Source organism: Podarcis erhardii, assembly GCF_964252035.2.
Source record: "Podarcis erhardii genome assembly, chromosome: 17".
NCBI lineage: Eukaryota > Metazoa > Chordata > Lepidosauria > Squamata > Lacertidae > Podarcis > Podarcis erhardii.
In genome coordinates this window covers 1,089,764-1,116,809 of record NC_138515.1, presented here as the reverse complement: position 1 = coordinate 1,116,809, position 27,046 = coordinate 1,089,764, and the positions used below count along the sequence as shown (strand labels likewise).

Genomic DNA, 27,046 nt, shown 5'->3' with positions numbered 1-27,046 from the left:
AACCTCCGACCCGCTTTCTCCGGAGCGTCTACATAGAGACACATCTCCATCTCGCCACAAAGCTGGAAACCGTGGCGGGCGCGAGAGAAAGGCGACCGGAAGTCGGCGTTGAGTCAATGGCGCCACTTCCGGCGCCCTATTTGTGCGTTTCCGGCCCCAGGAGCCTCTTCTCTCAGGCGCCATGGCGGCTCCGGAGCTGCGTCTGGACGGCTCCATCCGCTTCTGGGTTCTGCTGCCCGTGGCTTGGATCGCGCTCGCCATAGGGGTTCTGCGCCTGCGCATAGCGGGCCTGCTGCGCGGCGAGCGCGCGCTGGGCTGGCTCGAGCAACGGCAGGACACGTGAGCGGATGTGGGGGCGGGGCTGCGGGAGGCCACGCCCACATGCCAGGCCCCTGAAGGTGGAGTCAGGGAAGAGGACGCGAAAGGGACGTCTTCCTGTTTCCCGGGATGGGGGTTTCTGGGCGCGCGCGCACGTCTTCGCTTTTAAGTTTCACAGAAGTCTGAGCTACACTAAGGTCACCAGATTTCTTTCAACGAATCTGGACACTTTTCAACTAAATAGATGGACTGATTTGTAAGTCCGGGGACTGTGCCCGGGATCGGGACGTCTGGTAACCTTAAGCTACACATGACCAAGAGTCCTGTGACACTTTGCAGCCTGCATGTTTGCTTTCTTTATGTATTGGTAAGTTTAAAATAGTGTTTCTGCTACAATCAAGTGTAACAGCACCTTGCTGACAATCCAGAAAAATATGCACACTTGGAATAAAAAAGGACAAACCACCATAATAAATGACAACCTTCCATATGCCATCTTCCTCCAATAATAGAATCATAGAATTGTAGAGCTGGAAGGGACATCAAGGGTCATCTAGTCCAGCCCCCTGCAGTGCAGGAATCCTGCCCACAACCGCCCCTTCCAGTTAACACCCAGACACCCTGACCCGTTGTGCTGCTGGGCTGTCCATGTATCGTAGCCACAAGGGCAGGCACACTCCCAAGGGGGGGGCGTGGTGTGGCGGGTGCCCTCCTGGGCACGGGATAGCCACTCAGGTGCATGGAGTTGCACACGCGCCTTGCAGCCTGGGGCGGAGTGAGCCACCAATGGTGGACATTGGGCACACTGCCCACCAACAACTGCCAAATGTCCCCTCCCTCAGCGAAGACACCCAGGACAGTTCGCCCCCACCGCCCCACCGCTTCCTCCACCCCGATCACAGGTGGACAGAGTACTGTGTGTTCATGTCCAGCTCGCAGGCTTCCAGAAGGTTGTGAGAACAAGGTGCCAAATAATGAAAAAGCACAGCTGCTTAAAATATTGAAACCCTGCCTCCCTCCAAAAGCATTCTGGAGCAGGGATGCTTTAACCCAGGGGTTGGCAAAGTTTACCTAGTCTGGTCCGGTTCACTTCATCGGAGATACCTCTGCGGGCCGAATTGCGTGCACGTGTGAGTGCGTGCACCCGCAATTTCCAGCATCTGCGTGACGTGATTTCTGGCACCGTGGACGTAAGTCTTTGCACCGCGCTGCGCCGATTTAGCGCAGCACGGGGACTCGCCAAGCAGGTGGCTTGGTTCGGGGCGGCTTGTGGGCCAGTTAAATGACCCCCTTGTGGCCCATGGGCCTTAGGTTTTCTGACGAAGAGGAAAGAGGCCGCTAGACAGGCTTTGTTGTGGAGGTGTTCCAGGACTGCTGCAAATACCTGCTGGCCACTAACCCCCAAGGAGAAGCAGATGATGTAGAATGGAACAGGGAAAGGGAAATTAATACTATATCTCTCATTTGTGCATGTCTCCACTCCATGTAACTATATGCTACTACTACTATATCCTTAAGGGATGTGGGTGGCGCTGTGGTCTAAACCACAGAGCCTAGGGCTTGCCGATCGGCAGGTCGTCAGTTCAAATCCCTGCGATGGGGTGAGCTCCCGTTGCTCGGTCCCTGCTCCTGCCCACCTAGCAGTTCAAAAGCACGTCAAGTGCAAGTAGATAAATAGGTAAACTGCGTTTCCATGCACTGCTCTGGTTTGCCAGAAGCGGCTTAGTCATGCTGGCCACATGACCTGGAAAAACTGTCTGCAGACAAACGCCAGCTCCCTCGGCTAGTAAAGTGAGATGAGCGCCGCAACCCCAGAGTCGTCTGCAACTGGACCTAATCCTTGAATGATAAAACGTAACTTAAGTAAAATAATAATGTTGGTACCTAGGATTGTCAAATGAACACGCTCTGTCTAACCGCCTCGACGACTTTGACAGGTCCTCAGCACCACCTCCTGGGTCTACAAAGAACTACATGAATCCATAAACTAAAACACTCTTTATTGAATGGGTCATTCATAAAAAGCAGATACACCATTCAGAAATGTCAATAGCTCATTCACAAATCCTTCCTTTCCCCTTGTACAATAGCTGTCAATTGTTAACGGCAGGATCTGGGAACCCCCGATCTTTATCGATAACGTCAGAATCCTTTTGCCCACCAAGCATTACCCCCAGCATCACCGTCCCTGCAATCATAAACAAAAGAGTGATCCTTAGCACCAGGGTGGGCAGTATGGGACTCTCAAACACTCAGCCATCTACATATGTGCTCATGCTTTTGTACTATCACGAAAACGTCAACATTCTAGCAAGCTGCTTTTGTCTAACAAACACTTGCAGGGCAGCAGCTGAAGAAGGAACAAAAAGGGTTTTCTTGTGTGTGTGTTTCTTTGTGGCTGATTAGCTGCTCTCCCTGTGCAAAGGTCAGAGGGGGCAGGGTTTCTGTTGAGGCAGGTGATTAGCTGTGGGAGGAGCTTATCAGAGCTTGCAGGGCAGCGGCAGTTTGATCCATCTTTTAGATTTAGGGGAGCTGGTCTCAAACGTTTGTTGGGGGAGACCTAGGTTTTTTTGGGGGGGAGTTATTTGTCCTGTCTTCACGCTTTTTATGATGGAGGACCGCTGTAGCCACCCCCAACGACACGTTCTCAAGATGGAGGGGGAGGGAACAGCTGCAGTCGCCTGCGGTTCCTGTGCAATGTTTGCCATCTTGCCAAAGGTTGCAGGCAGCTTTACCTGCAGCAATTGCATGTTGATTGCCCTCTTAAAAGACAAAGTCCAGCAACTGGAGGAACGTGTAGCTACGCTCCAAAGAATTAGAGAGCTGGAGCTCTTCTTGGAAGCAACAGAGCACACCGTCTCCACCAAGGAGGAGACAGGGGACTCCCCTGAGAAGGAGGCTAGTTCACCAACACAGGAGCCAGATATATGGAGAAACATGGCTCAAAGAAGTAGGAGGCCCAGGGTTCGCTCTGATTGTTTAGAAATACACAATCGCTTTGAGGTCCTCTCCCCTAGCATGGAAGACGAAGAGCAGACTCCATTTGAGGATCTCTCCCTCATTACAGTCGATCAAGTATATGAAGACGAGCAGCAAAGTCAGTCCTCAGGGAATGTGCAGGCAACCTTGGAACGGACAGCTCACGGAAGAACCCCAACCAAACCTAAGAGGAGGCGTGTAGTGGTGATAGGGGATTCCCTACTGAGGGGAACAGAAGCAGTGATCTGTGGGCCTGACAAGATGTCTCGGGAAGTGTGCTGTCTCCCCGGGGCTAAGATCCAAGATGTAACTGAACGACTGCAAGGAATCATAAAACCCACTGACAAATACCCCTTCCTCTTGGTTCATGTGGGAACCAATGACACTGCAAGCAATAGCCTCCAGAAGATCAAAAGAGACTACGAGGCTCTGGGCAGGAAATTGAAGCAATTAAATGCACAAATTGTCATCTCATCTGTCCTCCCAGTTGAACGACGTGGCCCAGGGAGAGAGGGAAAAATAGTGGAAGTGAACAGCTGGCTTCGCAAATGGTGTAAACAGGAACGGTTTGGATTCTTAGATCACGGACTGCAGTTTCTTGAAGATGGACTTCTGGCAAGCAATGGGCTGCACCGCACAACGGTCGGCGCCAGCGTCTTAATGGCGGTCTTTGCCTTGAGCTCCGAGGCAGGACTGCTCCACAAGTTCGGGTCTGACCCGCTACGGCGAGCGGGGGACCCCTAAAATCACAGGCGCTGAAGCCTGTGAACAAGGAGATTCGGTGGGCACCTTTGCACCCCCCGGTATTACGAAGGAGCCTTTTTAAAGGCTCCGGAGCGGCATCGGGTGTGAGTGCGGTGCTGAGGATCGTAACCCAGCTTGTGGAGCGAAGCCGCGTCGCCATTGACGGAGAGCGCCGATTCCTTCCTGAAAATTACCGATTGGCAACAAAACCTGTGAGTAGGAATTACAAAATATTTGAAAAGGACTATTTTTAAGAAGATTCGGCTGAAAACGGGAAAGGCAAAATTAAGGAAGTCAGCCTCCCGGAACTGCACGATTAACGCAGCAATGAAAAGAGCTAGCTGTATTTAAAGGGAACGTTTTATTTGAACTTTGCTAAACCCCGACATTGAAAAGACCTTCCCCCCACGGAGCGGGAGTAGGGGGGAAGGAAAAATTGGCTCAATTTAACCCGCTAGAAGAAGTAAGCTGTGAACGGGAAACTCTCCGCTGCCGATACCTTTGATCAGGCTGCCTGAGCGGTGAGCGCCTAGAAACGAACTGTCAAAAAGAGAGGACTACGGATACAAAGTAAGACTATATTTAAAACATAATAACGGGACTTTACTTGGCAGACCCAGATTTTTAAATGGCAACAAAGTAGGACTTTGGGTTGGATTTTATTTCCTTTGGGACATTGTATGGCTACTTGCTTCCCTGTTTCTTTGTTATTCCTGCTTGGATACAATTTCCCCCTCTAGAGGATTAAAAGAGAGACTGCAATACTGAGGCAAGAACTGGGATTTTCCACTTGTAACTTTCCTGTGGGAACGACCTTGAGTTATGAGCACGCCACTGGATGAAATATCAACAAGAAGTAAAACAAAGCAAGCTCAAAAGCAGGCTCAGAAAAGAAGCTCTATATCAGGAGGAGCAGCTGGACAAGAAAAAGTAACAACAGCATCAATGGATTCTATGACACAGGCACTGCTCAAAATAAATCAATCTTTAGAACTACTCACTAAGCAATCCACAGAGAATTCTAAGAAATTGACAGAATTAACAACAAGATTGGACCTGAACACAACGACAATATCGTCTAACACAGAGTCTATAAATCGTTTAATACAAGAAAGTACGGAAACAAGGAAAATAGCTGAGACTGCTAAAATTACTGCCGAGGAAGTCAAGGGAAAATTTGTACCTATTGTAAAGAAGGTACATGAACATGATGCAACCTTAGCTCTTATGGAACTGGAGAGGAAAGGCAAGAATCTGAAATTGAGACTGGTACCAGAGGAGGAAGAGGGCAACCTTGGGGAATTTCTCACAGACAAATTTCAAGAATTTTGGACTGATGAATTAGAAGGAGAAGAAGATGAATTTGTAATAACTACAACCTTCCGGATTGGCAGGAAGCAAGGCAAGAAACCAAGGGATTGTTTAATCACTTTAAGATCCAAGGAAGAAAGAGATAAAATACTGAACCTACATTTCCAGAAGGCACTGATTATTAAGAATTCTCAAATACAGATTTACAAAGATATCCCTAAATATTTTTTGGAGGTGAGGACTCAATTTAAAGACTTAGTGGATTTGCTGAAACAAAACAACACTCCATTCAGATGGGAGTTCCCACAAGGGTTGTCCTTTAACTTTAAAGGGAAGAAAATTAAAATAAAAACAATCCAAGATAAGGAACATTTTCTGGAGAGAAATTTTGAGGACTTTCAGAAAGGAACCGTGAGTGAGAGGGAAATACCGGATATTGCAAATCTATCATTTGGACTGACTCCAGCACCGACTGATCAGGAACAAGAACTTGGAGCGGTTGGTGGAAAAGACACCCAGTAACAAATATGTCTCTGCAACTTCTGAGTTGGAACTGCAATGGTCTTAACCATCCCCGAAAAAGGACTCAAGTGTTTCATATATTAAAGAAAGAGCAATTAGACATAATATGCTTGCAAGAAACTCATATTGCCAGAATACATAGAAAACTTTTGACAAATAAAAGATTAGGACTGGAATTTATTTCCTCAGATAAAGTTAAGAAAAGAGGAGTGGTGATCTATGTTAAGGAAAAATGGGAACCAAAAATGATTTTTAAGGATGAACAAGGAAGATTTCTGGCAGTGGAAATTCAAATGCAAGGAGAAAAAATTTTGATTGTAGGTATTTATGCACCTAATGAGGGGAAGGCTGAGTTTTTCAAGAAGCTGCATGAGACATTAACCGATTTTATGGACTATAAAATTATAATGATGGGCGATATGAATGGAGTTGTCTCCACAAACATGGATAAAGCTCAAAGACAAGTAATCTCTAAGGATGGGAGACTTCCAAAGACTTTTTTTGAACTGACTGACACAATGGACTTGATTGACATTTGGAGAACAAGGAACCCTCTGGAAAGAGAGGGGACCTTCTTCTCTGAAGCAAAAATGACATGGACCAGGATTGACCAAATATGGATTTCTAGTAATCTGGCACCAAGGGTTAAAAATACAGAAATCTGCCCAAAAACTTGCTCTGATCATAATGCAGTAAAGATGGAAATGAAATTGACAACAGCTGGAACTTTTAGATGGAGAATGAATGACACCCTTTTTAGAGATGAAGCAATTGTAAAAAAGGCCCAAAAGACTCTGAAAGATTACTTTGAAATAAATTTAGGAACAGACCTGGAAAGAAGAATAATATGGGACGCAAGTAAGGCTGTCATGCGTGGTTTTCTAATTCAACAAAATTCGATAAAAAGGAAACAACAGAATGAGAAGAAAGAAAAAATTTGGAATCAGATGAAAGAAGGAGAGAAGAAACTGAGGTCAAAACCAAAATCTCAGGAGATTTTAAGAGAAATAAAATACTACCAGACCCAATACATGGAACTGATGAATCAAGAAATAGAATGGAAAATAAAACAAATGAGGCAAAAAACTTTTGAATCAGCTGACAAATGTGGGAAATTGCTGTCATGGCAATTGAAAAAGAGACAAAAGCTGAACACTGTGACGTCCCTTGAAGTAGAGGGAAAATTTATAAATAAACCAAATGAAATTAGTAATTGTTTTCAAAGTTTCTTTAAGAAATTATATGCACAAGGGCCGAAAGATGAACAAGAGATAGAAGAATTTATTAAAAAATATGGACTATCAAAGATCTCGGAAAAAAATAAGAGGAGTTTAAATGAAAAAATTACGAATCAGGAAATTGAGGGTGCCATCCAGAATATGCAATTAGGAAAATCACCAGGACCAGATGGACTGACGGCGAGATATTACAAAGCAATGAAGGAATGGTTAATACAACCATTGAAAGAAGTGTGTAACCAAATTTTGGAGGGGAAAAAGGCTCCCGAATCGTGGAAAGAAGCATTCATCTCACTTATACCGAAGACAGAAACTGAGAAACATCAAGTCAAGAACTACCGCCCTATATCACTCTTAAATGTGGATTATAAAATTTTTGCAGACATTTTAGCAAAAAGATTTAAAAAAGTGTTGTTAGAGGAGATTCATAAAGATCAAACAGGCTTTCTCCCAGGGAAACATATGTCAGATAATGTAAGGAATATTATAGATATTTTGGAACTACTGGAGACTGATATAAATAGAAAAGCAGTCTTAATTTTCGTAGACGCGGAGAAAGCCTTTGACAATATCTCTTGGAGTTTTATGAAGAGGAATCTCCATGGGATGGGGGTAGGCCAAAACTTTGAAAACGGTATAGGTGCAATATATTCAGAGCAAAAAGCTAAATTAATTGTGAATGGTGTAGTCATGGATGAAATTCCAATAGAAAAAGGGACACGACAGGGTTGCCCAATATCCCCTCTATTGTTTATATCGGTCCTGGAGGTGTTGTTGAATATGATTAGAAGGGACCAGCTGGTTGAAGGAATACACCTCGGAGCTAAACAATATAAGTTAAGAGCATTTGCAGATGACCTAGTTTTGACTTTACAACAACCAGAAGTCAGCACAAAAAGAGTTTTAGAATTAATTGAAATATTTGGTCAGGTGGCTGGTTTTAAATTAAACAAACAAAAGACAAAGGTACTGGAAAAAAATCTAACGATGGGGGAAAAAGATAGTTTTCAAAGAGAAACTGGCTTGGAGATAACAAAAAAGGTGAAATATCTAGGGGTGAATCTAACATCTAAAAATATGAATTTGTTTAAAGACAATTATGAGAAATGTTGGTTGGAAGTGAAGAAAGATTTTGACATATGGTCTAGACTGAGATTATCCTTGTTAGGCCGAATTGCTGTTATTAAGATGAATGTATTGCCGAGATTGTTGTTTTTGTTTCAGACATTGCAAATTATAGACAAGATGGATTGTTTCAAGAAGTGGCAGAAAGATATATCCAAATTTGTCTGGCAGGGCAAAAAACCCAGAATAAAATTTAAGATTTTAACTGATGCAAAAGATAGGGGGGGTTTTGCGCTGCCGGACTTAAGACTCTATTATGAAGCAGCAGCTTTTTGCTGGTTGAAGCAATGGCTACTTCTTGAAGACACAGATATTTTAGACTTGGAAGGGTATGATAACAATTTTGGCTGGCATGCATACTTATGGTATGACAAGGTTAAGATCTACAAAGGCTTTAAAAATCATATTGTCAGGAAAGCTTTATATAATGTTTGGAATCGATATAAGGATTTGTTGGAAAATAAAACACCCAGATGGTTGTCACCAATGGAAGCTAGAGCGGTAAAAAAACTTAACATGGACTCGAATTGGCCAAAATACAGTGAAATTATAGAATATGACGGTGAAGAAGTTAAATTACAGAGCTTTGAGAAATTAAAATCCAAAGTTCGAGATTGGTTACATTATTATCAGATAAATGAGACTTTTAAGCAGGACAAGAAACTAGGTTTTCAGAAAGAGAGGTCAAAATTGGAAACAGAATTGCTAGAGACCAATACTAAGAACTTGTCTAAAATGTATAACTTGTTGCTGAAATGGAATACACAGGATGAAACAGTTAAATCAGCTATGATTAAATGGGCACAAGATATTGGTCATGATATTATGTTTGCTGACTGGGAACAGTTATGGACCACAGGCCTTAAATTTACGGCATGTAGTGCCTTGAAAGAAAACATAATGAAAATGATCTATAGATGGTACATGACTCCAGTCAAGCTTGCAAAGATATATCATTTGCCCAGTAATAAATGCTGGAAATGTAACAATTGCGAAGGAACTTTTTATCATCTTTGGTGGACCTGCCCAAAGGTTAAAGCCTACTGGGAAATGATCTATAACGAAATTAAGAAAGTCCTTAAATGGACATTTGCAAAGAAACCGGAGGCTTTTCTCTTGGGCATGGTCGGCCAACTGGTACCAAAGAAAGATAAGACCTTTTTTATGTACGCAACTACAGCAGCAAGAATTCTCCTGGCAAAGTATTGGAAGATGCAAGAATTACCTACTCTGGAAGAATGGCAGACGAAGGTGACTGAATTTATGGGACTGGCAGAGATGACCGGCAGAATCCGTGATCAGAGGAGGGAGACAGTGGAAGAGGACTGGAAAAAATTTAAATTATATCTTAAGAACTGTTGTAAAGTTTCGGACTGATAAAATGTTAAGGGTTAAGAAACAGAGAACTATAGCTGTAAATATTTAAGTTAAGAAAATTTGGAGGGAAATCAAATTTTGAAAAGGAATGAAGAATTGCTAAAAAAAATTTTTGAAACAGGGGTGCAGTGAAGGGGAGGCATGGGGAAGTCATGTACTGTTTGTTTATTTGTGTGTTTTTTGTTTTATGAAAATCAATAAAAAAATTATTTTAAAAAAAAAAAGAATGTTTTTGCCAAAAATCTCAGAAACCTCATCAGGAGGGCTTTAAACTGACTAATGTGGGGGAGGGAGACAGTGCTCCTGAAGGTAGGAGTCTATCAATTGATGAAGATGATCATCCAAATGTCATAGACCAAATGGAGCAAACAGCACACAGACCTAGTGGTGGGAGGAAAAAATCCTTAAATAAGAGACACGGGGGAATGATTAATGGACTTTAATGTCTGTACACTAATGCGCAAAGCATGGGAAATAAACAAGATGAGCTTGAGCTCTTGGTACAGCAAACTAGATATGACATAATAGGCATAGGATAAGTCCCACGATTGGAATGTAATAATGGAGGGATACAATCTATTTCAGAGAAACAGACCAGACAAGAAAGGAGAAGGAGTGGCGTTATATGTCAGGGATGTGTATACCTGTGAAGAGATCCAAGATTTAGAACCTCAAAGCCAAAGTGAGAGCATTTGGGTCAAAATTAAGGGAGAGAAGAATAACAAGTGACCTCATTATGGGAGTTTACTATAGATCCCCAAGCCAAACGGAGGACATAGATGATGCCTTCCTGGAACAGATGGCCAAGCATGCAAAAGGAAGGGAGATAGTAGTAATGGGGGACTTCAATTACCCGGATATTTGTTGGATGTCAAACTCAGCCAAGAGCATAAGGTCAAACAGATTCCTCACTGGCCTTGCAGACAACTTCATTGTCCAGAAAGTGGGAGAAGCAACAAAAGGAACAGCCATTTTAGATCTGGTCCTAACCAATGTTGATGACCTGGTTAGTGGGGTAGAAGTGGAAGGATCATTAGGTGCGAGTGATCATGCTCTTCTGAAGTTTACTATACAGCGGAAAGGAGCAGCCAAGCATACTAGGACTCAATTTCTTGACTTTAAGAAAGCCGACTTCATAAAACTTAGGGAAGTGCTGGGTGAGATCCCATGGGCAGTAATACTAAAAGGAAAGGGAGTTCATGATGGCTGGGAGTTTGTTAAGAGGGAGATAGTAAAAGCACAACTTCAGGCAATACCAATGAGACGGAAACATGGAAGGTGCCTAAAGAAGCCAGGGTGGCTATCTAAAGAACTTTTAACTGAGTTAAGATTAAAAAAGGATGTGTACAAAAAATGGAAAAGGGGGGAAACTACCAAAGAGGAATTCAAACAAATAGCCAGTACGTGTAGACACAAAGTCAGAAAAGCTAAAGCACAGAATGAACTCAGGCTTGCTAGAGAGGTTAAAAGCAACAAAAAAGGCTTTTATGGGTATGTTCGTAGCAAAAGGAAGAAGAAAGAAACAGTGGGGTCACTCAGAGGAAAAGATGGTGAAATGCAAACAGGGGACACAGAAAGGGCTGAACTCCTCAATGCCTTCTTTGCCTCAGTCTTCTCCGATAAAGAAAACAATGCCCGACCTGAAGAATTTGGTGCAAATGATTCAGCAGAGGAAACACAGCCCATAATAACTAAGGAGATAGTACAAGAATACTTGGCTAGTTTAGATGTATTCAAGTCTCCAGGGCCAGATGAACTGCATCCAAGAGTATTAAAAGAACTGGCAGATGTGATCTCAGAACCACTGGCAGTCATCTTTGAGAATTCCTGGAGAACAGGTGAAGTCCCGGCAGACTGGAGGAGGGCAAATGTTGTCCCTATTTTCAAAAAGGGAAAAAGAGAGGACCCAAATAATTACCGCCCAGTCAGTCTGACATCAATACCAGGGAAGATTCTGGAGCAGATCATTAAGCACACAGTCTGTGAGCACCTAGAAAGGAATGCTGTGATCACCAATAGTCAGCATGGATTTCTGAAAAATAAGTCATGTCAGACGAACCTGATCTTGTTTTTTGACAGAATTACAAGCCTGGTAGATGAAGGGAACGCATTGGATGTAGCCTACCTTGATTTCAGCAAGGCATTTGACAAGGTGCCCCATGATATTCTTGTAAAGAAGCTGGTAAAATGTGGTCTTGACTATGCTACCACTCAGTGGATTTGTAACTGGCTGACTGACCGAACCCAAAGGGTGCTCATCAATGGTTCCTCTTCATCCTGGAGAAGAGTGACTAGTGGGGTGCCACAGGGTTCTGTCTTGGGCCCGGTCTTATTCAACATCTTTATCAACGACTTGGATGATGGACTCAAGGGCATCCTGATCAAATTTGCAGATGACACCAAACTGGGAGGGATGGCTAACACCCCAGAGGACAGGATCACACTTCAAAACGACCTTGACAGATTAGAGAACTGGGCCAAAACAAGATGAATTTTAACAGGGAGAAATGTAAAGTATTGCACTTGGGCAAAAAAAAATGAGAGGCACAAATACATGATGGGTGACACCTGGCTTGAGAGCAGTACATGTGAAAAGGATCTAGGAGTCTTGGTTGACCACAAACTTGACATGAGCCAACAGTGTGACGCGGCAGCTAAAAAAGCCAATGCAATTCTGGGCTGCATCAATAGGAGTATAGCATCTAGATCAAGGGAAGTAATAGTGCCACTGTATTCTGCTCTGGTCAGACCTCACCTGGAGTACTGTGTCCAGTTCTGGGCACCACAGTTCAAGAAGGACACTGACAAACTGGAACGTGTCCAGAGGAGGGCAACCAAAATGGTCAAAGGCCTGGAAACGATGCCTTATGAGGAACGGCTAAGGGAGCTGGGCATGTTTAGCCTGGAGAAGAGGAGGTTAAGGGGTGATATGATAGCCATGTTCAAATATATAAAAGGATGTCACATAGAGGAGGGAGAAAGGTTGTTTTCTGCTGCTCCAGAGAAGCGGACACGGAGCAATGGTTCCATTACAAGAAAAAAGATTCCACCTAAACATTAGGAAGAACTTCCTGACAGTAAGAGCTGTTTGACAGTGGAATTTGCTGCCAAGGAGTGTGGTGGAGTCTCCTTCTTTGGAGGTCTTTAAGCAGAGGCTTGACAACCATATGTCAGGAGTGCTCTGATGGTGTTTCCTGCTTGGCAGGGGGTTGGACTCCATGGCCCTTGTCATAGAATCATAGAATCATAGAATCATAGAGTTGGAAGAGACCAGAAGGGCCATCGAGTCCAACCCCCTGTGGTCTCTTCCAACTCTATGATTCTATGACTTACCTGTAATCTCCCCAATATGTGTTTTTCCTTCCTCCTCGCATATCCTGAGGCGTGGGAACCAGCGACTCCACTTGAAATGAAACAGTATAAAAATATATATAGCCAGGCTCTACATTACAGCTGTAGGAGGGAGAAGGAAGGCAGTGGAAGACAGGAGTGCCTGGCGTGCTCTGGTCCATCGGGTCACGAAGAGTTGGACACAACTAAACGACTGAACAACAACAGCAACACATTACAGCCGCATCTGTTCCAACTCTACAGACAGGGATTCTTACCTAAGAGATCTACAGCAAACCTTTTTGGAACTAAAATATCTGTCCCATGAAGTTAAACAACAGATCAACAAAGCCAGACTGATACCCAGAGAGAACTTGCTGCAAGACAGACCAAAAAAATAACAGAACACCTCTAGTCATCACATACAGCTCCCAAGTTAAAACAGTTCAGCACATCATCAGATATTTACAACCTCTCCTAAACAACGACAGTTCACTTTCTCAAGCTCTGGGAGGAAGACCTTTCATCGCCTACAGACAGCCACCCAATCTTAAACAACTCCTCACCCACAATAATACAACAACCAGACTTAACATGGACACTGGTACCAGAGACTGCAGTAAACCCAGATGCCAACTTTGCTGCCACATACACTCGGACAACACCATTACTGGCCCCAAGAACATCAAACATACCATCTCAGCCCTATTTAATTGCTCATCTTCTAACATTGTGTATGCCATCAAATGCCAGCAGTGCCCTTCAGCTCTCTATATTGGACAGACAGGCCAAACCCTACGCCAAAGGATAAATGGACATAAATCTGACATCAGGAATCACAAGACAGAGAAACCAGTAGGACATTCAATATGAGATCTCAAAGCAGCTGTCTTATTCCAAAAGAATTTCAGAAATAGACTTGAAACCAAACTGAAAACTATGGGGAGCCCTGGTCTGAATAGAGATATTGGATTCTTGTCTCATTGCACATGCTAAAGCTATTTTTGGTCATCTGCATACTATTCCTTGCTTTTTCCTGTAGGACTAATTGCAGTCGTTAACAGTCGTCAACAGGTTTACCATACACATTTACCTCCCACTATATATAAGGGTCTGGTGACTTTTGCTTATACCAGAACAAACTTATGGTAGTTGGTCTAAGTTTGGACAATTTTAAAAAATTATTATTTTTGTATATGTGTGTTTTGCCCTTTTGTTCAGGGTTTCTTCCTCAGTATTCCATTTCAACAGCAAATTATACATTCTTGACAATATCTTAGCATTGGGTTCTAACAATTCTGTCTCTAACTTTGATTTTTCCACCTGGAAACCCACTTTTTTATCTTGGTTGTAAACCTCTCTTATTTGAAAATAATGTAGCCAGTCTCGCACCTTGTCTTTGAGCTTCTCATAACTCTGCAATTTCAATTTATCACTTTCCTCTTCCAAAATTTCCCAATACTTTGGCCATTTAGTCTCCATATTAAGTTTTTTCAAAGCTTTCGCTTCCATAGGTGAGAGCCACCTTGGGGTTTTACTTTCCAAAAAATCTTTATATCTCGACCATACGTTGAACAATGCTTTCCTGACAATATGGTTTTTGAAAGCCTTATGTACTTTAACCTTGCCATACCACAAATATGCATGCCATCCAAATGCATTATCATAACCTTCAAGATCTAAGATGTCTGTGTTTTCAAGAAGTAGCCATTCCTTCAACCAGCAAAAAGCTGCTGATTCATAATAAAGTCTCAAGTCTGACAGGGCAAATCCCCCTCTATCTTTAGTATCCGTAAGTATCTTAAATTTTATTCTGGGCTTTTTGCCCTGCCAGACAAATCTGGAGATATCTTTGCCACCTCTTTAAACAATCCATCTTGTCAATAATTTGCAACGATTGAAACAAAAACAGCATTCTCGGCAGTACATTCATCTTAATAACAGCAATTCGGCCTAGCAAGGAAAGCTTCAAGTTTGTCCAAATTTCCAAATCTTTTTTCACTTCTGACCAGCATTTTTCATAATTGTCTTTAAATAAATTAACATTCTTAGAAGTAATATTCACCCCCAGGTATTTTACCTTCTTTACCAATGTTAAATCTGTCTCCTTCTGAAACCTTTCTCTTTCGATCGAGTTCAGATTTTTTTTCCAAAACCTTAGTTTTTGTCTTGTTTAACTTAAATCCTGCCACTTGACCAAAGTCCTGGATTAGTTCTAATGCTCTCTTAGTACTAGCTATTGGCTCCTGTAATGTCAAACCGAGGTCATCTGCAAAGGCTTTAAGTTTGTAATGTTTAACTCCGACCTGAATACCCTGTATCAAGCGGTCCCTTCTTATCATGTTAAGCAAAACTTCCAGGACTGAGATAAAAAGTAATGGGGAAATTGGGCAGCCTTGTCGTGTCCCTTTCTCAATCCTAAACTCCTCTGTCACCAGATTATTAACTATCAGTTTAGCCTTTTGCTCAGAATAAATCGCACCTATACCATTTTCAAAGTTTTGTCCTACCCCCATCCCCTGAAGATTTTTCTTCATAAAACTCCAAGAGATGTTGTCGAAGGCTTTCTCCGCATCTACAAATATCAAAACTGCTTCTGTATTGATATTCACTTGTAACTTTTCTAGAATATTAATTATATTCCTCATGTTGTCAGATAGGTGTCTACCAGGGAGAAAGCCAGCCTGATCTTTATGTATCATTTCAGCTAATACTTTTTTCAATCTCTTGGCCAAAATATCTGCAAAAATTTTGTAATCCACATTTAAAAGGGATATGGGACAGTAGTTCTTAAGTTGTGTCTTCTCAGTCTCATTTTTTGGTATAAGTGTGATATATGCTTCTTGCCACGACTCTGGCGCTTTTATCCCCTCCATAATTTCATTACAAACCTCCCTTAGTGGTTGAATTAAATAGTCTTTCAAAGTTCTATAATATTTGGAGGTTAGTCCATCAGGTCCTGGTGACTTGCCCAGTTGCATGTTCTGAATGGCACCTTCAACCTCTTGTTCTGTTATTTTGTAATTCAAAAGCAATTTATTTTCTTGAGAGATTTTTTTGCAGTCCATTGACTTTCAAAAATTGGTCAATTTCAGTCTCATTCTGAGGCCCTTGTGTATAAAGTTGTTTAAAATATCTCTGAAAATAATCTCTTATCTCCTGTGCATTCTGTATGCTCTTTCCATCAACTTCAAGATTAGTAACAGTGTTTAATTTTTGTCTCTTCTTCAACTGCCACGCTAGCAGCTTCCCGCATTTGTTCGCTGAATCAAAGGTCTTTTGTCTCATCTGTTTAATTTTCCATTCTATCTCTTGGTTTATCATTTTCATATATTGTACTTGATGTAACTTGATTTCTCTTAAGATCTCTTGTGACTTCGGTTTGGATCTATTTTTCCTCTCTCCTTCTCTTATTTTCCCCAGAATCTTTTCTTTTTTCTCCTCTTGAGTTCTCTTTTTTATTGCATTTTGCTGGATCAAGAATCCTCTCATTACGGCTTTGCTAGCGTCCCAAATTACTCTTTTTTCCACAGAAGTCTTCAAATTTATCTCAAAATAGTCTCTCATAATTTTTTGGGCCTTCTTAATAATTTCCTGATCTCTAAATAAGGTGTCATTCATCCTCCATCTAAAGGAGCCAGCCGATGTTACTTTCATTTCCATTTTCACAGGGTTGTGGTCGGAGCAAGTTTTTGGGCAGATTTCCACCCTTCGAATCTTGGGTGCCAGTCCTCTAGTAATCCAGATTTGGTCAATTCTTGTCCATGTCTTTTGGGCTTCAGAAAAGAAAGTTCCCTCTCTACCTAGAGGGTTCTTAGTTCTCCAAGTGTCAATCAAGTCCATATTGTCTGTCAATTCGAAAAAAGTTTTCGGTAGTCTTCCATCTTTAGTTATCACTTGTCTTTCTGATTTATCCATATTTGTCGAAACCACTCCATTCATATCTCCGAGCATAATGATGTTGTAATCCATAAAGTCCAACAGTGTCTCATGCAGTTTCTTAAAAAATTCTGACTTCCCCTCATTTGGTGCATAAATCCCTACAATCAAAAACTTCTCTCCTTGAAATTGTATCTCAATTGCCACAAATCTTCCTTGGTCATCTTTAAAAACAAATTTAGGTAACAGACTTTCTTTTGCATAAATCACGACTCCTCTCTTTTTAACTTTGTCAGATGAAATAAATTCTTGACCTAATCTTTTGTTAATTAAAACTTTTCTATGTGTTCTGATCACGTGGGTTTCTTGCAAACAAATCAAGTCCAATTTCTCCTTTTTTAACAAATGAAAAATTTTCTTCCTCTTATCAGGGGAGTTCAGCCCTCTAATGTTCCAACTTAGTACCTGCAGAGACATTGTATAATTATTCTGTTCCTCCAACTGCGCCCAGTAACTGTTCTTGGTCTGTTGGTGGTCTCACTTTCTCTAAGTTATCCAAACCCGGTGGTAACTTTGCTGTGTCCAAAGGCCCAGGCTTTGGTATCTTCGGTTCTCCTTCCTCTGACTCTTTTCGTAAATGTTCCTCGTGGTCTTTCAGAAATCTCTCTTTATCCTCCTCTGATTGGATTCTCACCTTTTGCCCTTTGTAAGTAAAAGACAAACCCTGGGGGAACTCCCACCTGAAAATGATACTGTTTCTTCTTAGCAAGTACACCAAATCTGCGTATTTGGCCCTAAGGTCCAAAAGGTGTTTCGGAATATCTCTATAAATCTCAATCCTGGAGTCCTCTATCTCCAGTGATTTCTTGTAGTGCAAACTCAGAATTTTGTCTCTCTCTTCCTTAGATCTAAGTGTAATCAAACAATCTCTTACTTTGTTCTTTTTTCCTTTACCGCCTTTGCCAAATCTAAAGGCCGTCACTATCTTAAAATCCTTGTCTTGGTCCAGGCCCCAGAATTCTTCAAATTCCTGTGTCAAAAATTCACTCAAGTTATCTTCTTCCAATTCTGGGACCGCTCTAATTCTTAGGTTGGCCTGTTTATCTCTAAGTTCAAATAAGGACCATTGCGTCTTGTGCTCTTCTAGTTGTCTATTAATTGGCTGAATCTTTCCCTCTACTTCCTGTGCCTTTTCTTTAGCTTCCTCTGCAATCCTTCTTGTCAATTTAGATTCCTGCAGCAACCTGTCAATGGCCTGTGTATTTGAGCTGATAGTTGTGGTATTTAAATCAATCTTAGCTGACAATTTTTCCAAAGCTCCAAAAATTTTGTCTAATGATGCATTAAGTGTCTCATCAGAGCCCCCACCTTTTGCCCCAGATTGCCCAGTTTCTTCCTTTTCTGTAACTGGAGGGGCTACAATTGATTGTCTTCGCTGCTGCTGTCTAGTTTTTACTCTTGGAGGTTTATCCTGAGGTTGAAGTTGATCCATTACTTTATCTCCCTCAAGGTCACTCTCACAGTCAGATTTTTTTTATGAGAAAAGTTTCTTAGCCAGCTGCAGTGGAAAAACCCCAGTTATAACACAGTCCTCCTCTAGGGGAGCTTGGCAACAATGTTCACTTTAAAATGGATTGCTTCTATATGCAATAGTATCTTTCAGTCAAAGGCAACAGTTACAGAGAGAGTCTCTCCAAGTTTTCAGTTCAAAAGCAGAGTAACCATGTAATGTAGCAATAAACGGTGCAGGGCTTTCCTTACTGTTTCTGGCAGTCCGCTAGCAGGGATTGAGCAGTGGTCTTAAATTCCTCCCTTTTTTCCTTTAAATGACAAATTTCTTCTCCCCCCCCCCCACCTTTAAGGGGGGTTCTTTCAGCAGATGTTGGAATTAAGCCCTTGTATCTCCGCTTTTCACGGATCTTAGCTTCCAAAGTCTTTGCTTTGATCTTATCTACAAAATCGGAAGACGGACTTCCCTTTTGCGTCTTCCAGCTTCAGAGCCAAATTCAAGTTCTTGTGTTGAACAAAGGAAACACATCCTTTGATCTCCCCGTTTTTATCAAGTTCTTACTCATGGGTTGTAGTTTAAAGCCGAATTTTCAAAGGAAGAAAGGTAAGCGCTCTCCAGCATCAGCTGTGCAGCTTCACTCCGCAGAAGTAGCGATTGCCTCTCAGCACCGCGTCACACACCCCGTCCTGTTCCGGGGCTTTTTTCCGAGCCCTTTCACAAAATGGGGGGAGCGCAAAGGTGCCCGCCGAGTCCCACGGTCGCAGGCTTCACCCGCCTGCGGTTTTTGAAAGGGTCCCCGCTTCGCTGTAGCGAGCAGACCCGATTTCTGCGGAGCTTCCCCTTCTTACTCTGAAGGAGTCCGCCATTGCCGATGGCGCCGCCTCCGGAAGTCCTTCCTTGCAGTATTTAACTTTAACCATAAGGAGAGCTGGTGTGATGCAGTGGTTCGAGTGTCGGACTAGAACCTGGGAGACCAGGCCTCAAATCCTCGCTCAGCCATGAAGCTCCCTGGGTGACCTTGGGCCAGTCCCTGCCTCTCAGCCTGACCTACCTCACAGGGTTGTTGTAGGGATTAAATGAGGGGAACGGAACCATGGAGCTCCTTGGAGAACAGGTGGGATAGGAATGCAATAAATGAATACAATTTCTCAAAGTGGTTCACAATATTGAAATCAGATGCATAGATGACAGGTCCTGTGAAATGTGTCCAAATCATACTGTGTTCTTAAGTGTGGAATTCCAGAATTGCACAACTGCTTTGTTCGCACCCCTGAACATATTGCTGCAAGCAGCTGTTTGTATGTAGTCATGTGGAGTGCATGAGTAGATGTGAGCGGGCCAGTCTTTTACTGCCGCATTTGGTTTAATGATCTGATCCCATTACTTTTGTTTGCAAATTCTGTTGGGCCTACAGCTAAGTTGAGTGTTCTTTGTCTGTCAGGCAGATTCTGGCTCGTAGTCGCCTCCTGAGAGAAAATGGACGCTTCCTAACTCATCAGGTAAGGGAGAGTGGGGGTGCAGCCGCTTCTGAAAAGCCACTTGCCTCCTTGCACAGTGAGAGGCCTCGAGGGACAGGCCTCAGCTAGGGTACAGACATAAAGCTAGGAAATTTCATGGTCCACACACAACCTCCTTTGGCTTGTGGCCCAAATGTGATCTATTCTCCACAGTGGTTCTGGATTAATACTGGAACCACTTGATTGATGCAAGTCAGAGGGGTTTTTGTTTTACTTAGGCTGCTGGCCTAAAAAGAACTGATATGAGGGTTTGAATAGCAGAAGTGAAACTTTATCCCCCTCTCTGAATTTCCTTTGTAATTCTGTCTTGTCATTCTTGAAAAGGAGGGGAAGAGCACAAGGGAGCTTCTTTGGGGAGGGGTTGGGAGCATCCCTGCCATGTGGCTATTTCTCAAGAATGCCTGTATCACTGCTTGAGACCATAACTATAACAAATGGGGTTTTTTAAATACATCTTCGCAATGTAAATATATTGAAGGGCAGGCCTTTGAACGTCTCCTGCCTTCATCCATCCTGCTCCAAAGCCGGGAATGGCACCCTCAAAAAGGCAGGTGACCAAGACTTCGCACCTGTGTGCTTTTACCTGGAAGGAAGCCCCACTGAAGATTTAACTTATTTATTTAACTTCCGAGCACATATGGATAGCATTAACATAAGAAACTGGATGCCCTGGTTCAAATCTTTCCTCTTCCATGAATTTAGTATGTGACATGAGGCCATCCTAAGGTCCTATTGGGGAACCTGTAGATGCTGCCGCCACTGCCCTCCCAGCTCCCTTGGGTCCTAGCAGTCAGGGATGAGAGGAGTTAGTCCAGCATTGGAGGCCACGGGTTCCTTTTCCCTGGTTGAAGATGTAAGGCGGTCAAAAATAATGCATATGAAGCCCTTCAACCATCTCAAATGCAATGATAATCTTCCTTGTTGAAAACACCTTCAGCTCATCTGGATTTCTGAGGCCCTTCCTCTTTCCCCAGGGCTTCCTCATGCGTAAGCATCACTTCAATAACCCTGAAAGTGGCTTCTTCCGCCAAACGAAGCGTAAAGTGCAGCCCAGAAACCTGCTGACAGGTAACCATGGGAACGGGCATGGGAGTACAAGGGGCAGTGGAAGGGTTCTGCTGTCTCACCCCCCCCCCCATCCCGCTTGCTCAATCAGTGCTGCTGTCCAACCGTGGGACTGCTGCCTGGAAGCAGTGATAGACTTGATGGGGCCCAATAAGCTGAAGCTGATAAGGTGGAGGTCCTGTGAGTGGGTTCCTTCTGTGTCCCGCCTTCTTCTTGGAGTGGTGGGACTCCCCTTGAAGGAGCAGCTTTGTACTGTGGGAATACTCTGGGATTCCAACTTGCCACAGGAGTCTCGGGTGGCTTCTGTGACTATGTGCCTTCAGCCCAGCTTTGGGCAACCTGCCAGCTACAGCCTCTCATGGGCCATGATAGCCTCACCTCAGCTGACTGCCCATCTGGACTACCATCACAGCCTATGTGTGAAACAGCCCTCGAAGGCGGCCCAGAGGCTGCAGCTAGTGCAGAATGCGGCTGCTAGGTTGGTAAGTGGGGGCACCATGTGGCACTGGTTCTGAAGATGCTCCTGCACTGGACCCAATTCAAGGTGTTAGTACTAGCATAAAAAGCCCTAAATGGCTCAGGAACCAAGCACTTTGTTCTCCATTATAAACCACCCTGGACCCTACAATTGGCAGGTGAGGCTTTGGTGGCAGCAGCGGAATAAGGGGGGGAGATGAGCTGCCAACCATGAGGGGGCCTGGTTCTGTGTGTCCTGGGACTAGTGCCTCTGGACAGAACCTGATTTGCCCTCCAGAGTCACCAGCTCAATTTAACAGACATTGGCTGCCTCGGGATATCAAACCAACAAACAAACCAGTTTTTTAAGGCAGGGCTGTGAGCGCTCTGTGCTCAAGTTTATTCTGGACCAACATGGTGCAAAATCTGCAAGAAAACGAGCAGTTGGATTCTGTGGTCTGTATATAAATTATGCTATTTAAGCACCCTTCCCTTATTTTGGACATTTTGTTTGAGTAGACCCCTGCTTGTGTTTGAGATTTCTGCAGCTATCATACGTCCCCACACGCCCACAAACCCCAAGGAGCTAGAACTTGCTTTTGTTTTTGTTTTTGTAAGATGCTGATATTCACATAAAACCAAATTTTGTTCCTGGCACTTTCTTCTGTGGTTTCCATGTGTCCTTGTGGAATCCCTGTTTGACACACACCTCTCTCCCTCTCTCTCTCTTGCAGATCCCAGCCTGGTTATGGAGATGATGAAGGCCAACTTGGTCCATGTCCTGCCCATGATCCTAGTTGGAGGCTGGATCAATTGGGCCTTCTCTGGCTTTGTGGCCAGTGAGTGATGCAGGGATTTAACACAGGCCTGAAAGCTGCAGGGCGGTGCCCTCGTGGAGACCCATTCCTTGTGCAGCAGAGGATGAAGGGAAACGGTGGCCCTCTAGCTGGTTGCTGGACTACAGTTCCCATCATCCCTCACAGCTGGCCACGCTGGCTAGGATTGATGGGAGTTGGGAGTGTCAGGAGCTCATCCTACACTCGAGTAGGACCCTGGCAGAGACACATGCCCAACTGGCATGTTCCCTCCCTCCTGGTCAGTCGTTTGGGAGCTTCAAAAGCTTTCTTCAGCCCGAACATCACAGCGACTGATGCCAACAGACACTGGCACACTTAGGGATCTGCAGAGTCTTCACAGCTTGCAACTCAGCACTTTGGCTAATCTACTTTATTTACATATAAACACACACAGAGCACTACAACATGGCTCCCTCTCTCTCTAGCATCAGACAGCAAAGAGAAAAAGAACAAAGGACAATAGTCCCACTTCACGGAACACAGTAACACAAACATCCTGTCTCCGTCACTTCCCACTCTGTGCAGTCAAAACATACACCATCATGTGATAGACAAAAATCCCATGACTGCAATCTTGGAGCAGGAATTCTAACAGGGAGCCCAATAGCTCCTGCAGGGCAACAGGGGGCCCCTCCCCCTGGTGGACAATTTTAGTATTGCTGTATGTGCTATTTGATTACAGTGGTACCTCAGTTTAAGAACAGTCCAGTTTAACAATGATTTGGTTTACAAACTCCGCAAAACCGGAAATAGTGTCTTGGTTTGAGAACTTTACCTTGGTGTAAGAATGGAATCTGAACGGTGGAAGGGCACCGGCGGAGGGAGGCCTCATTAGGGAAAGTGCACCTTGTTTTAAGAACAGTTTCAGTTTAAGAACGGACTTCCGGAATGGATTAAGTTTGTAAACCTAGGTACCACTGTATTTTGTTTCTAAATCTGCTGCTGTTTTGTTTTTGTTTTGCTAGGAAGAGCAGTATAGAAATATTTTAAAATAACAATATTTAAAGAGATCATTTAAGGCAGGCATTGGCAACCTCCGGCCCTCCAGATGTTTGGAACTACAATTCCCACCATCCCTAGCTAACAGGACCAGTGGTCAGGGATGATGGGAACTGTAGTCCCAAACATCTGGAGGGCCGGAGTTTGCCTGTGCCACAAAGATGCACTCTTCCAGTGTGTTTCATAGCCTTTGGCTCAGCTTGCCTGTAAAGCAGACCACCACCCCTAGTCGTCCTTTTATTCCAGACCAGAGAGCTTGGGCTGAGGGCAGGTTGCCTCTAGCTAAATTAGGTGTAGTTATGAATCAGGAAGGCCCCCATCCAAATCTGCCCTCTGCCCCAAACTCTTAGGAAAGTGATCACCCCTCTCAACTTCTTTCCCTCCCTGCCACCCACCCAGCCCAGTAATTTACTGGGATTCTGTGACCTGCATGAGAAGATTTGGTAAGAAGGGATTGTAGGCCCCTTAAGTTGCTTCTTTGCTTGCAAGCGGGGGCTTTAGCTTGGGATCTGAGCTGATCCGGAGGGTGGCACTATGCACAAGACAGCTGGGAGTTGTACATCACTGAGGAGGAGGGTGGCGGGGCAGCAGCCCTAGAGCTTGGGGTAGGCGGGTCCAGCTCTAACACCTCTCCCTCCCTCCTTCCCTCCCAGCCAAGGTTCCCTTCCCCCTGACCCTGCGGTTCAAGCCCATGCTGCAGCGTGGAATTAGCCTGCCTTCCTTGGACCCCTCTTGGTAAGCACCTGCCTGCCCCCAGGCCCAGCCAGCCCTTCCATGGGTTTGGGGTGGGGATGGCCTCTGGCCTGGCTTCCCACCCTGGGGGACTGGGGGCCAGGAAGGCTCCCTGAGAGAGTCACTGAGAGATGTTTTCACTTCCCAGGGTGAGTTCGGCCTCCTGGTACTTCCTCAACGTTTTTGGCCTCCGCCGAGTGTACAGCCTCATCCTGGGAGAGGAGACTGGTGAGAGGCAGCTTGGGCTTAAAGGTGGGGTTGGTGTCTTACGTGGGATGGACCTCTTCAGATTGCAACGTGGAGGGTGGATGTTTGAGTGCTTATTGCGGCACGAGCTTTCATGAACTAGAGACTACTTTGACGGCTGCATGAAGTGGTCTGATACTTTGGGGAACCAGTTTGAAACCATGGGGGGCAACGCCCAACCTCTCAGGGTTGTAGCGGTCACATGTTGGAACTTGCTCTGTACAGCCCCTCACTCCTGCACTTGGACTACTCTTTGCAACTCCACTATTGCTCTATAGGTCAATGCAGAGGAACAAGTGTAAAAAAAAACCCATTTCTGCTGAGAGTTTACACCTAATCAAAGGCAGCCAGACTGTTAGTAGCTGACAGTTATCTTTTGCCTTGTTGTCAACTTGCAATGTTTACATGCCTCCCTCACAAGCTTCCCTGATGTTCTCTCCACAGCTGCAGAGCAGAACCAGCTGCTCCTGCAGGACCAGTTCCTCAGCCCAGCTGTCCCCACCCCACCTGATCCCAACAAGGCTTTCAAGGTACTGCCCTAGTTTGTTTCAATGGCTTCACTTAGGTGAGACCACGTAGCTGATAAGATTAGATGCAGTCCATTTAATGCAAGACTAATTGGCTGGATGGCATCTTATCTGCAGGGCGACAGCTGTGCCACTCCAGCTGCTGTGCATGTGCAGGGTCTCTGCTGTGCCACAGTGAGACTTGTGGGCGTAGGCAGCCCCGCATATCCCAAGAGCTTGTGCTGTGGCCCAATATGTGCGCTAGACAATATCTTTTTAAAGAAATGACAGGAGGGGGGCTCAACATATGGTTGAACTTGCAACTCCCATCGGGCCCCAGACAGCACGGCAGTTGGTCAGAGATGATGTGAGCCAGTTTCCCCTCCTACCTTAAATCATTGCCATGGCCTCCTTGGGTGGTCTTAGGAGAACCCTCTCAGCTATCCTCCCCCCACCCCCAACAAGGAGACAGTGCTGACCTTTCCTATGGGATCATTGTAAAACTATTGTGAGTGAGCATGGGAACCCTTTGGAAGTTAAGGGCCATACAAACATCTCGGGAACAGTCAGCGCTGCTCATTTTGAAGCTTAGAGCTTTGTGCTTGCCAGGGCTGTCACCTAGCAAACATCTCTGATGGCACTGGTGTTTGCACACACAGCCACACACATCCTGTTCAGCACAATAATTTCTGTTTGTGCAATGGGACTTCCTTCTCTCTCCCCCTCCCCCCCAAAAGTATCCCAGAGGGCTGGAGGAACCATATGGACCAGATTTAAGTGGCACATGGGAGAACATTCCGTTGCACAACCAGAAGTCCTTACACTGACGGAACAATGGTCTTGGTGCTGCTGGATCCCACCCTTCAATTGCAGCTTGATGCAGAGCTTGTATGTGTGAGTTTCTGCAGCGATACGCTGCTCAAGGCTGACAGACTTTTTTTCTCCATCCAGGCCGAGTGGGAAGCTTTGGAGTTGGTTTCTCACCACTGGGCTCTGCAGGATGTGGAAGAGCAGTTGATGTCACAGGACCTCAAGCTGGCAGGGCTGCCTGGGCCCGATTGATCCCATCCTGTGACTGCTGCAGACTACTTCTGTCCTATGGGACAAATGTGTGTGCGCAAGAGACCCTTTCACCTCCTTGGGAGGTGGAAGAGGCTGACCCTCCCTGCATAATCAGTGTGGAACGGCTTTTCATCTTAGAGGCAGGAAGATTGCAGAAGAGAGCTTGAAGTCTGTATCATGACCCACCCCCCTTCAGTCAGAGGAGTGGGCAAATAGCCTCTGTGGAATTGGCTCTGGGTGCCTGAAGTCTTGCAGGTGTAGCTGGAGCCAGCAAGTTAATGTCAAAAAGCTCCTTTTCTTGTTCTGCTTGCAGAGAGAGAAGCCCAGTGTGGCAGACAGCTTTATGGGATGCCAGTCCCAAGTGTGTGTACAAGTTTGGCTATTAAAAGCAAGGTAGCTGCAACAAACCCTGCTTTACTCTCCTTATTTGCAGTCTCCAGCCACCAGGGGCAGGCCAGACAAAGGGAGGACTGAGTGGAAGCTCAGGGCCAGTGTAACTTGAAATATAAGGCACCAGTTTTGAGCAGGGGGGCACACAATGTATTAACTGAGAACTCCAGTAATGCTTCTGCCAAGTTGAACAGGCTACTTAGCACTGTCAAAGGCCTCCACCTCCAGCCTCTCCAAGCACCCAAGTTGAATCCCATCCTGCAATGCGGGGTGTACTCTGCCCATCCAGTCGAGTTCTTTCCTCCTTCCGAAAGAGAATCATGGCCTCCACAGCGCAAGCTGGCCACCACATTGGAGGTTGCTGTCCAGAAGTTGGAAGAGTCATGTTGTGGTTGCCTCTGTCCTGGCTGGCAGATACCGATAGTTTGGAGAACACGATCCTCCTCTACTTAGGGGTAAATGTATCATTGAAGCTTGCCAACTGTCTTCCTCCCCAGAGGTCTTCTTCTAAGCTATCCAGCACCAAAGAGCATGGAACAGCTTGAAGGCTACCAGGGAAGCGTGCACCTCCCTGCTGCTGCTGACCAGATTTGAATTCACTGGTGTGGCATCTCGCTACCAGACATTGGTTTTCCTTACCCATCCCTCTGCAGAGCAGAGGGCAAAAGCAGCAGAAGGAAGTGCACGTCTACCGCTCTCTTCTGGCTTGCTACAATGGCCAGGAACATTTGCAAGAGAAGTCCCCACGAGTGGCACCATGAATTCTCTCTGCTCCCACACGTGGGTATAACTATGATGGGACATGCAGTGGCAGCTTGAGGCTGGAGATGCCAGTGCCTGAAGAGGCTGGAAGTGAGTCAAAGCACTACCACGACTGCATCAC

At 44.7% G+C, this 27,046-nt stretch overlaps 1 protein-coding gene across 4 annotated transcripts; it reads left to right on the top strand.

Annotated features, from left to right (window-relative positions):
* The first annotated feature begins 42 nt into the window (after window positions 1-42).
* Window positions 43-26,180, top strand: LOC309332017 (ER membrane protein complex subunit 3-like). Of its 4 annotated transcripts, none has more exons than XM_081844666.1 (8): window positions 47-339; window positions 19,775-19,832; window positions 20,825-20,918; window positions 22,106-22,210; window positions 23,881-23,962; window positions 24,108-24,187; window positions 24,650-24,735; window positions 25,663-26,180. In XM_081844666.1, the coding sequence occupies exons 1-8, from the start codon at window positions 182-184 to the stop codon at window positions 25,771-25,773; spliced, it is 774 nt and encodes a 257-aa protein (XP_081700792.1). In that variant the 5' UTR covers window positions 47-181; the 3' UTR covers window positions 25,774-26,180. The 4 variants fall into 4 exon arrangements, with proteins under 4 accessions (XP_081700794.1, XP_081700792.1, XP_081700793.1 ...); XM_081844667.1 differs by lacking the exon at window positions 47-339 and adding an exon at window positions 358-685 and having other exon boundaries at window positions 19,779-19,832; XM_081844669.1 differs by lacking the exon at window positions 47-339 and adding an exon at window positions 358-685.
* Window positions 26,181-27,046: the final 866 nt, after the last annotated feature.